The 12,661-nt window shown below is 37.3% G+C and overlaps 2 protein-coding genes across 4 annotated transcripts in view; one reads left to right on the forward strand and one right to left on the reverse strand.

The window, feature by feature from the left end:
- CENPP (centromere protein P) overlaps positions 1-12,661 on the reverse strand; it is a 236,343-nt gene that overhangs the window by 40,885 nt on the left and 182,797 nt on the right. The gene's annotated exons all lie outside the window — the stretch shown is intronic.
- Positions 1-12,661, forward strand: part of ECM2 (extracellular matrix protein 2) — a 40,691-nt gene that overhangs the window by 4,639 nt on the left and 23,391 nt on the right. Inside the window, exons 2-4 of one of the 3 annotated variants that reach the window (XM_069575676.1) lie at positions 5,359-5,671; positions 8,402-8,590; positions 11,171-11,755. In XM_069575676.1, the coding sequence (XP_069431777.1) occupies positions 5,383-5,671; positions 8,402-8,590; positions 11,171-11,755 (1,063 nt within the window). In that variant the 5' untranslated portion in view covers positions 5,359-5,382. Of the gene's footprint in view, positions 1-5,358; positions 5,672-8,401; positions 8,591-11,167; positions 11,756-12,661 lie in introns of all 3 variants that reach the window. The other 2 variants (XM_069575677.1, XM_069575674.1) reach the window with 2 other exon arrangements.

Raw genomic sequence — 12,661 nt, forward strand, 5'->3', positions numbered from 1 at the left:
TAAGCAAGAATGAAAAAAAATTTAAAACACAGAACATGCAGGACAACTAGAAAACAGATAGTTGGAAAATAGATTTCAATCCAAAGATATCAAATGTTACAACAAATACAAATAGACAAAATATTCAATTAAAAGATCAAAGATCACCATTGTCATATCACACTAAAAATGATATGCTAATAGAAAGTATATTGAAAATATGAAAGGCTGAAAGTAAAATAATGCAAAAATATATTAACCAACCAGGGATTGAACATGGGCCACTGGCAGTGAAAGGGTGGAGTAACAACCACTGGGTTGCCAAGGAATTCTCACAGGAGTGTTTATAATAAAAGAAAAATGAAAAAAAATTAAACATCCATCACCAAATTGTTACATAACTTATGGAATGAAAATAGAGTGCACAGACCATAAGCATTTACAAACACTGCTATATATGTCCATATGACCACAGTTTATTACTGAATGGAAAGAAAACAGGTTGTATTAAAACACATATAGAATAGTTCATTTATATTTAAATATATATGTTCATACATATTTAGGAGGCATCTTGAAAGATACTCTTAAACTAGTGGTTGGGAAACTATGGCCCACAGGCCAAATCCTGGTTTTCAAAGTGCCATCAGAACATAGTTGTGGCCATCCATTTACTTCTTGTCCATTGCTATTTTGGGGTACAATAACAGAGCTGAGTAATTTCAACGGAGATTGTTGTCTTGCAAAGCTGAAAATGTTTACTCTCTGGACCCTGAAGAAAAAGTATGCCTACCCTTGTAATAAACTATGAATTATGGTTAAGGCAACTTGTCTTTTATGCCTACATATCATTTTGAGTTTTTAAAAGCTATGTACTATTTTTAGAAACTTAAACACATCTTTAAAAGCACTGATAAAAAAGATTAAGAACTCAGAGGAAAGATAACTGTGTAAACGTAGCTTTTATCTTTAAACCTCTTATGAGCCATGATGTGACCAACAACAAATTGTAGCTCAGTCTAAGGAAGACTTTCCTGGCAGAGCAGTTTGAACATGGATGATAAAGAATTTCCCATTAATGGAAAAGCAGATGACTTCAAAGATTCATTCAAAATCTAAGTTCTATAGAGTAAAGCACCATTATAAATGATACAGATTGCAAGGAAACAGAAGCATCACCTGAGCACAATGAAAACAGAAACTGAAAGTAGGATCATAAATAAAGGAACATGCAATTCTGATTAAATGAGCATACAAGCATATTACAGAGATGTTGTGGATTTGATTAGACCACCAATAAGGGGAGTCACACATTTCTTTTGTTTGTTTTCAAGTGCATAAAAATTATATTCAGAGTACACTGTAGTCTATTAAGTGTGAAACAGCATTATGTCAAAAAAAATATTGCTATTGTTTAGTTGCTGAATCATGTCTGACTCTTTGCGATCTCATGGACTGTCTCCAGGCTTCTCTGTCCATGGGATTTCCCAGCAAAGAATACTGGAGTGGGTTACCACTTTCTTCTCCAGGGGATCTTACTGACCCAGGGATCAAACCTGTGTTTCCTGCATTAGCAGGCGAATTCTTAACCACTGAGCCAGCAGGGAAACCCTGGTGGCAAAATACTTTATTGCTAAAATATTCTGTCCACTTTTTCTTTGATTAGTGTTACCAAGGTATATTTTCCATCTTTGTAATTTTAACCTATTTGTATTTTTATTTAGCATGAGTTTCTTATAGGCAGCATAGAGTTGGGTCTTAGAAAATTCTACTTGGATAGCCTCTTCCTTTTAATTGTAGCAGTTAATTGAATCCACATCCAATATGATTTACAGGTGGCTCAGTGGTAAAGAATCCGCTTGTCAATGCAGGAGACGCTGGTTCGATCTCTGGGTTGGGAAGATCCTCTGGAGAAGGGAATGGCAATTCACTCTAGTATTCTTAACTGGAATATCCCAAGGATAGAGGAGTCTGGTGGGCTACGATCCATAGGGTTGCAAAAAGTCAGACACGACCGAGTGACTGAGCACAACACATAGCACATGTAATGTTCTGGACTATTTTTATTATTCCACTTTATCATCTTTATTGGCTTATTAGCTATAACTCTTTTTGTTCAGTGGTTAAAAAAAAAAACGTGTGGTTGCTCAGTCATGTCTGACTCTGTGACCCCATGGACTGTAGCCTACGAGGCTCCTCCATCCGTGGGATTTTCCAGGCAAGAGTACTGGAGTGGGTTGCCATTTCCTTCTCCAGGGGATCTTCCTGACTCAGGGGTCGAACCCGGGTCTCCTGCATTGCAGGCAGACGCTTTACCCTCTAAGCTATAGGGCATATAATATGTATCTTTAACTTATTACAGTTTACCTTCAAATGACATTCCACTTTACTTATAAGTACATTACAACAGTATATTTACACTTTCTCCTTTCTGCTTCTGTTGTCATACATTTTACTTTCCTTAAGATAGAAATCCCCAAAATGGTATTATATTAACACAACTGTTAAACAGATGACTGTATTAAACAATAATTTTTAAAAGAGATTTAAAAGTAAAAGAGTACTTATCCATTTGTATGTCATCTCCTGTGGCTTCATTCCTTTGTGTAGCTCCATAATTCCATCTAATATAATTTTCCTTATATGTTAGCATTTTTTATAGTGCATTTCTGCTGGTGAAATGCTAATTCCTTCAGCTTTTCTATGTCTGAAAAAGTCTTTATTTTGCCTGTGCTTCTGAAAGACATTTTCACTGAGTATACAGCTCTAAGTAGGGACTTCCCTGGCAGTCCAGTGGTTAAGAGTTTGCCTTTCAATGTAAGGGGTGCTGGCTCAGTGGTCAGGGAGCTAAGAGCCTACATGCCTCTTGACTAAAAAATCAAAACATAAAAGAGAAACAATATTGTAATAAATTCAATGATGACTTTAAAAATGGTCCACATTAAAAAAAAATCTTAAAAAAAAAAAAAAGAACTCTAAGTCTATTTATTTTTCCCCCAATACCTAAAAGCTATTGCTCCATTGTCTTCTGGCCTGTACTGTTTTGAATGAGAAGTCTTTTATCCTATTCTTATTTTTTTTCCTCTGGTTACTTTTAAGATATTCTTATTACTGGTATAAAAGCAATTTGATTATGAAGATTATTTGACATAATTTTCTTCATATTTCTTATTTTGGGGGTTTATTGATATTGGATATGTGGCTTTATAATTTTCTTCACATTTGGGAAAAGACCAGGCTTTATTTCTTCAAACACAGTCCTTCGGGGGCTGGAACTGGATGTAAACTGATCTGCTTAAAGTTGCCCAACAATTTGATGATATTCCGTTCATGTTTTTTACTGGTCTTGTGTGTGTGTCTGTTTCATTTTATGTAATTTCTATGACTATATTTTCCACTTTACTAATTTTTTCCTATGGTGTCTAATGTCCTATTCATCTCTTGCAGTATAGTTTATTCTCTCACATTGTATTTTATATCTTTATAAGTTCATTTGGATTTCTTTAAATATCTTTCCTCTACCCTCCTGAACATACAAATTATAGTTTTAACAACTTTGAAATTAAAGTTTCTATATCTTTTAATGACCTATTTAATAATTATGTCAGCTGTGCTATGGATGTGTTTCAATAGATTGATTTTCCTCATCATTATGGGTCAACAATTCCTGTTTTGTGCCTGGTAAATTTTTGCTGACTTTTCCAATCCTTGCTGGGTGCTCTGGGACATGGTTAAGTTGTTGCATATAGTTTGATCCTTTCCAGAAGGCTTGCTGTTCAGTTCTGTTAAATGTGATCAGATCAGCCATTAGCCCAGAGTAAACCGTTTTCTTTGATGTACCAATGCCCTTCTGAGCATTCTGCCTGATGCCCTTTGCAGTACAGGTTCTCCACTATGACTGGTGGACACACAGAGTCTGCCTGGTCTTTTCTAGCCCAAAGAATTTTTTTTTTTGTCATTCGTGGTAGTTCTTTCTTCAGTGTTGAGTAGTCTACTCAAACAAATGTGTTAATCAGTACTCAGTTGAAGAATTGGCATCTTTGGAAGGCTTTCTCAGGGCTGCTCTCACCTCTCTGTACTCTGCTCTGCAAATTCTTGCCTCTCTGGGGCCCCAGGTTTTGTTTCTTCAGCTCTGGGAGATTGTGAGGCTCTGCTTGGGTCTTCACCTTTGGCTTCAGCTTGGGAAGGAACTCCCTCTAGGCAGCGTGCAGGAGATTAATTTGGATTTTCCCCCTCTAAGAGATTTCTGTTTTGTGCTACTCCATGGTTATGGTCTGAAAAAGTGTGCATTTCTCAAACATGTTTTTCAGCTTTATCATGCCTGTGCTGCTCTTAAGACCAGTTGATTAAAAGTTACTTTGTCTCTCTTACCTCTTTATAACTGGTATTAGTTTGCTGTTATTCTTATATGATGAAATTATGCTGCTTCCTTCCCAACAAAGAAAATTATAACACTAGAGAATAGAAGAATAGAACAGAAGAGCTGGGAAAATAAGTTGTGGATGATGTTAGTCACAGAATGACTTGGCAGACAGGTGGAGAGAAATCTCCCAAGTAACCTCTGGAAACCTACAACACAGTGGTCCAGAAAGGGGCTGCCAAATTACTGCCTAGGGGCTAAGTCTGACCTACGGCCTGTTTTTGTAAATAGAGTTCTATAGGAACACAGCCACACCCACTTGCGTACATATTGTCTACTCCCATATTACAGGAGTTGAGTGGAGTAGTTATGACAAAGAATCCATGGCCTGTAAAACCTAAAATATTTACTATCTGGTTCTTTATAGACAGAAGTTTGCTCATGCCTGGTCTATAAAGATAAAGATAAAATACTAAAATTTCTTTGGACTTCCACAGTGGTACGGTGGGTAAGAATTTGCCTGCCAATACAGGGGACATGGGTTAGATCCCTGGACCAGAGTCCACATGCCAAGGAGCAACTAACCCGGCATCCCACAACTGCTGGGCTGGCACTCTAGAGCCCACGAGCCACAACTTCCCTAGAGCCTGCACACCACAACTACTGAGCCCGTGTGTTGGAACTACTGAAGCTTGAGCACCTAGAGCCTGTGCTTCGCAACAAGAGAAGCCAACACAATGATAAGCCTGGGTGACTCATTACACGACTGCAACTGCAACTAGAGAAAGCCTCCACGCAGCAGCGAGGATCCAGTGCAGCCAAACAAAAACAAAAACCTTTGATTCTGACAGAAAAATTCTAAATTCTGACTTGGCAGTAATAGTATAGCATTGAGCCCATATATCTATGTTTTATTTCTCAAAGACTTGCTGCTGAGGGATATAGGCAATTATAAGCCAACTTTCAGAGGTAAAAAATTTAGTCACTAACTCCAAAATCCTGTTTCATTTTCATCCTAGGAATCAAATGGTGAAAAAGAAAGCATGAAGTTTTCAAGCTTGTATTGTTTTCTTCTGCTTCTCATTTTTCAAACTGACTTTGGACAAAATGAAGAAACTTCTAGGAGGCAAAGAAGGAAGACGTATTATAGAAGACTGAGAAAAAGTTCCTTGCCCACCCACAGATCTGTTAGACAGCTTGGAATTCAACAGATGAAGACAGTTACACCTGCAGCAAAACTTCCCATAATTAACTTGGATTACAGTATTGAGGAAAAATTTGAATCTTTTTTAAGTGTTCCTGGAGTAGAATCAAGCTATAATGTGTTACCAGGTAAGAAAATAGTAGGAGAGAAGAAGAGACAGAGAAACTCCATGAAGAGAATTTTTAAAAACTAAAGTTATTATCTTTTAATTTAATCTATAAAGATAAATTTTGAAGTAATTAAAAAATCATTTATAGAATATACTTATAAAATTATCGGAAAAAAGAAAAACATTACTTATTCCACAACTATATTTATAAAATCATACTTACTATTTGGCTTATTATTTCCAGTCTGTTTACTATGCCATGTATTTTAAATAGTTGTACTTCCCTGGTGGCTCAGATGGTAAAGCATCTGCCTACAGTGTGGGAGACCTGGGTTCAATTCCTGGGTCGGGACAATCCTCTGGAGAAGGAAATGGCAACCCACTCCAATACCCTTGCCTGGAAAATCCCATGGGCGGAGGAGTGTGGTAGACTACAGTCCATGGGGTCGCAAAGAGTCGGACACGACTGAGTGACTTCACTTCACTTCAATCCTATTATAGTAATACATGTGTCATTTATCACGATAGGTTATCTAGGATATAGAAATAAATGATTCAGATGAGTCTATGAACTCATGGCTATTAAATATTTTCAACCAAATATGAAGTTAAGCCATTGAATTTATTTTACATAGATCAAATTACAGAATGTTTTTCCTGAATTTTTAAAGTTTGAAAAGATTGGAAATTCTTCCAAAGATTTCAACTAGGCATTTTAAACACTAATATGTAATGGTCTGCATTTTCCCAAGTTTGGAAGGAAAAAGTAATTATATTATACGTATGTTATCATTACATAAAAGTCTCAGAAGACAAAAGAAAATATTACCACATAATGTTCTGTGACCAATACTTCATATTTGTCTCAAGAGAACCAAATACTTTTAATGATGTTATTTCCATGAAGCTAAGAGAAATAACATACAATTATGATGAAAATAGACAATTTAGGTCATATTTACAACATGATTGGAGAGAAGAAAGAGCCTCAAGGCAGGGAATCTAAAATGATAATTATAGTGTACCCATAACACTTAAAGAATGATGAAGTCAATTTCTTTAATTATGTGGAAGATATCTAAGCTATAACAACAGAAAAGAAAAAGATTGAAAAGCAGTATGGATAATGTGATCTCAAATCTGTTTTAAAAATATACAATGTAGGGTGATGTGTATAAAGTATAGACAATGTATACTAAACATTTCTAAATTGTCCTAAAATGTTTTTCAGTAGTCTAGAAAACAGACTTTTAAAAAACTGTGATAAAATACACATAACATAAAACTTACCATTTAACCATTATATAGTGTACAATTCAGTGACATTTAGTATATTCACAATATTGTACAACCATCACCACTACCTAGTTCCTGAACATTTTCTTCACCCTGAAAGAGAACTGCACACATATAAAGCACGTACTCCCCATTTTCCCCTACCCACCCCTCCCCAGCAAGTCCCTGGCAATCACTAATTTTTCTGTCTCTATGAATTTGTCTATTCTATATATTTAATATGAAAGGAATCCTATAATACATGGCCTTTTATGTCTGACTGCTCTCACTTGGCCTAGTGTTTTCAAGGTTCACTCATGTAGTATGTACTTCATTCTTTTTTATGGCCGAATAATATTTCACTGCAGAGAAACACCATGTTTTGTTTATCCTGTCATCCACTGATGGATAACTGTGCTGTTTCTACCGTTTGGCTACTGTGAATAGGACAGCTATGAATATTTGTGTACAAGTTTCTATCTGAATCCCTGTTCCCTTGGATATAAACCTAGAGATGAATAGGGCTAACACAGTGGTGTGGGAGAGAAGGAGAGAGATGTGAGCTCTCACTTGAGGGGACAGTGGCTCATCAAATGGAGAAGAGTTATCAGGACTAACATTAGGATTCGAAGGAAAACATCACCTCTAATATTCAAATTGGCTGTCTAATGGCCTGCTTAGTTGACACACTTATCCATGTATGAAGAGAGAATAAGATACTAAAACCCACCGTACTGTGCACTTTAAAAGGGTATTAGAACTGTATTTCAACAACACAACAATTCTTAAAACAGAGATAGCTGCAATGTATCATTGAGACTTCAATGCCAGAAGCACCACAAGCATATAGCCTAACTTCACCTCTCCATCTGCACACTGGGAAGGGTACAGTGTGGGCTGGCTCATCATTAGTGCTGCTCTGGTTCTCCGCTGTCTGGCATGTGATGGAACTATACTGCTTTTTCTCTTCTGAAGTTAGATGTAGCCATATAATTTGCCTTGGTTCAATGTAATTAGATACTTTTAGAGCTTGTGTGTTATTTGCAATCTCACATTCCCACTGCTGTGGCCATCAGGGTAGCCTGCTTGGAGACGAAGCCTATCGTTTGTCTTGACAAACAATATCTACATTGGATATCCAGCATGAACAAGAAATAACTGAGATTTGAGGGTTATTTGTCGCCATTATATAGCTCAGCCATCCTGACAGATGCAGGATGGAAAGTACAATTTAGAGTCAAGTTACCATGAGGAGGTCCACTCAGGTTCACTCAGAGAAGTAAGAGGGCTTGAGAGTACATGTGAAAAGCACTTCAAGGGGTTACATGTGTAAGATACTTTTACCCTATGTATGAATGAACATATAATGTTATTCTTGTGTGGCTCTATCACTCTGGGCTTCAGATTGGGCTCACTTCCATTCAAAGGTGCTAGTGATCAGACAAGGAATTTAAATGTTACTGTTCTCTTCTAGGAAAGAAAGGACACTGTTTGGCAAATGGGATGATCATGTATAACAAAGCTGTGTGGTCTCCGGAGCCCTGTACTACCTGTCTCTGCTTGAATGGAAAAGTCCTTTGTGATGAGACCAAGTGCCACCCTCAGATGTGCCCCCAAACAATTATACCTGAAGGAGAATGCTGCCCTGTCTGCTCTGATACTGGTACAAATATTTAGCCCAAACAAAATATCACATGTGACTTAGTCTTTAACTTTCATTTGCTTTTATTTCATTACTACCTTAAATTTTATTTTTTTAAAGGATATTTCTTTTTTAAAAAAAGTACTTGTTTATTTGGCTGTGCCAGGTCTTAGGTGCAGCAGGTGGGTTCTTTAGTCTTTGTTCCTGCAATGAGGGATCTTTTTTAGTCATGGCATGCAAACTCTTAGTTGCAGTGTGTGGGATCTAATTCCCTGACCAGGGATCAAACCTGGGCCCCTTGCACTGGGAGTGCAGTCTTAGCCACTGGACCACCACAAAAGTCTTATCTTAAATTTTAAATTATGATAAACTAGTCAGCAGGGTACTTAAATATTGGCACAGTGATGATAAACAAGGAAATTACTTGGGAGATTATATCAGAGGAGATAAATAAAAGACAGTGGTTTTAGAGTTTTAGCTCAATTTGAACTTAGCCCAGATCACATTCCACATTTGACTCTCAGCATTATAGATGGAGTGACAGAATTTACACAGTAAACAGCTCCCACATTCTTAGTAGGTGTGAAGAGCTCTGTTTAGTTCCTTATATGCGTTGTCTCAATTCAACTCAATGCACTTACAGTTATCAACCCAAACAGAGAACTCAAGGTGAAGAAAGGGGGGGTGATAAAGAAAGGGCTTTATCATCTAGAGAGGATAAAGCCCAATTCTCTCAGTCTATGTGCAGTTATGACTGCTCAGGTAATACTTGGGAAATAAAGGCCATGGCCCAAGAGCAGTGGATTTCTTTTGTGGTACTGCTGTGTAGAGAAAGATTATGCTATGAGGTTTTGTTGGCAGCTCACTGTCCCTTATCCTATGAGACTGATAGGATAGAGGACTCTCAAGAGGGAGGCTCAGGATTCCTTCAAGAAAAGCCTGGTCAGTAGCTTATGAAATAAATGTGTGTTAGATAATTTGATGGGAAGGGATAGGGAATAGGGATGTTTTCTGTTGCCTATGATTAAGGTAGACTGTTTCCACACACACAGGATGATCACAAGGTAGCTATCCACGGAAGTCTCCTTCCAAGAAGAACTTCAGGACATTTAGGAACTGTATTTTGTGTAGAATACCAACTGCTTTGAGAGTCTCTGATGGCTCATTGGGTAAAGAATCCGCCTGCAATGCAGGAGACATTGGAGATGCAGGTTTGATCCCTGGGTTGGGAAGATTCCCCTGGAGGAGGAAATGGCAACCCACTCCAGTACTCTCGCCTGAAAAATCCCATGGACAGAGGAGCCTGGTGTGCTACAGTCCAAAGGGCTGCAAAGAGTCGGATGCAGTGGAGTGACTAAGCACCAATTGTTTTACTAAGATAATATAACTTTAAAAAAGGTGTTAGAAAATAAAAGTGTTTAATGAAACTGGCACCTTGGGAGATGAAACACAAGGTTTATAAAAGCAAGATCCAGAAATTCTCAGATATTTTTCAAAGGACTTGAACTATTATTCTTGAAATACTGTGGTTATTTTGGAAAAATAAACTTGGATACACAGGAAAGATTTTAAATGTTTCAATATGATAGCTTTAGTTTCCTTTTGCTAATTTTTTCCTATTCTCCTTTTGCATGTTTGTCAAGAGATGTGAAAAAAATAACTCACAGACTTTATAATATATACTGAATTGAAACTTCAAGTAATTATTTCAAATAATTATATTTTGAGTTCTTTTTTGGGGTGATTTACGTATGGTATTAAATAAAATCATGGAAATGATTAAGTAAATTTTAATGAAAGAAAATCTATGTACTGAGCTTATTTTTCCCTAAAAAACTCTTCATTCAGAGGGTCTGGTCTGTATCGAGTCTTCCCTGCTCTCTGCCAAAGATAATAACAGTTAAATACAAATGTAGATAAACTTTCTACTATATTATCATCATGAAACACTAAAAATACTCTGTGCGTATGTCTAGGTTAAGAAAATATCATTTAAGTACAGGACATCTTCCACAGATCTCAAGCAGTAAAAATGATTTAAGTACAGAGTGGGAGGAAAAGAGAAGAGGATTTTCTATAATTCTGAATTTCAGAGGATACTTTTAGGCACATGGAGTTGAAAGAAAACCAGACAAATATAATAAAAGCTGGTTTCATTATCATAAACAAGTAAAATATACACCTGCTTCATGTTTTTATGTCTGACAGTGTACAAATTCTTACATTATTAACCCCAATTAACTGAACAGTATCTATTATAAAGGTATTACATCTGATTATTTTATAATATCACAATAAGACTGCTTACCATTTTGTAACATATGGTAATATTATTCCCTCTTTATTCACCAGATAGCATGATACCTTAGTAAAATAAGGCTCACAAAGCAAACAAGAATTGCCTATAACATCTTATGAAACACAAAGAAAGTTTATTTATTTCTACTAAAATTTTCAAGCAAAAACTACAAGATGCATTTCATGTTTAAATTGCACTCATATTCCTGGAGGGAATAATATTTACTAACCTAATTTTCACTATGATTTTTCCCTTCATTAATACCACAACTTGCCCTTGCTGTGTTCTCTTGTGGTCAGTAGCCTCCTATTTGCTACTCAGTGGTACAGCATTAAATGATAGAACTGAATTTTCTGGTGATTCTTCAGAACAAAGAGAACCTACCAATTTACCTCATAAGCAACAGTCACCTCCTTGGGTGGAAATGAATCGAGCACTGAGAAAAGAGGAACTTCAGTTTGAGGAGGATGAAGAAGAAGTCAAACAAGATGAAAATAGGGAGCAAAAGAAAAAGACTTTTAGACCTGGAGACTGGGGGAGACCTACCAATGAGGGACAGAGCAGAGAAGGGGAAGAGCAGAGGCCTGAAGAGGAGGGGACGCAGGCCCATCAACACAGAAACCCAGCAAGGGAGAATGAGGAAGACAATGAAGATGAGGAAGACGATGAAGATGAGGAAGATGATGAAGATGAGGATGAGGATGAGACCATCAGAGGAGACACGTTCAGGATGCCCCCTCGACTCCCAATCCCAGCTACCCCTAGAGGCATACCGTCTCTGCCAAGCAGTTGCTCTCTGTCCTACAAAACCATCTCCTGTATCAGCGCTGACCTCACACAAATACCACCGCTAACAGCACCAGAGATAACAAGTCTGGAGCTCATAGGTAAGATGTGGATGTCTGTTTGATTCTGTGGTTACCTCTCATTGCCCTATGAATGTGATATTTTAATTTCATAATATAAATGGACCCCAACAGATTAATTTCACAATCTTCATATATAAAAACTTTGCAGAAGAGATAAGTGTTTACTACAGAAAAGCACCATCAGGTATAATGCAAATTCCTCCAAATCATGATGTCCCATTGACTTTTTTTCTAAAATCAGCTTTATGAAGTATAAGTTATATTCAGTAAAAAAACTGTTAGTGTGTTATTCTCTAAGTTTTGGCAAATGCATACAGTCATACAGTCACACATTCAAGGTATAACATTTTCATCACCTCACCAAATTCTCTCATGTCCCTTCTTGCACCAACCCTGATGTTTTCTGTCTCTAGAGTAGCTTTTCTAGGATGCCACAGAAATGCATACAGTGTGGAGCCTTTTCAGTTGGACTTTTTTACTTACCTTAAAAACTCCTGACGGATATTCAGGTTGTTGCATTTATCAGCAACAACTTGCTCCTCCTCACTTCTGAATGGTATTCCATTGTCTGGATGGACCACATGTACCAAGTGAAGGACATTTGGATTATTTCCAGTTTGGGGCAATTATGCAACAGTTGCTATAAAGATCCATATATGGATGCTTGTGTGGACTTAAGTTTTCTTTTTCCTAGGGTATATACCCAGGAGTGGACTGCTGAATGATACAGTAAAAGCAGGTTTACCTTTATAAGAAATGGCCAGACTTCCTTAAAATGGCTGTGAGACTCCTTCCGGCAATAACACAACGTTCCTGTTGCTTTCCCCCTGGTTTTAGCTACTTGGTAGGCAGGACGTGATCCAGACCATTTGCTCATGTTCTTAAAGGGTCAAGAAGAGCTCCGAGTAGAGGACCGGCAGGACA

Source organism: Ovis canadensis, chromosome 2 (assembly GCF_042477335.2).
Source record: "Ovis canadensis isolate MfBH-ARS-UI-01 breed Bighorn chromosome 2, ARS-UI_OviCan_v2, whole genome shotgun sequence".
NCBI lineage: Eukaryota > Metazoa > Chordata > Mammalia > Artiodactyla > Bovidae > Ovis > Ovis canadensis.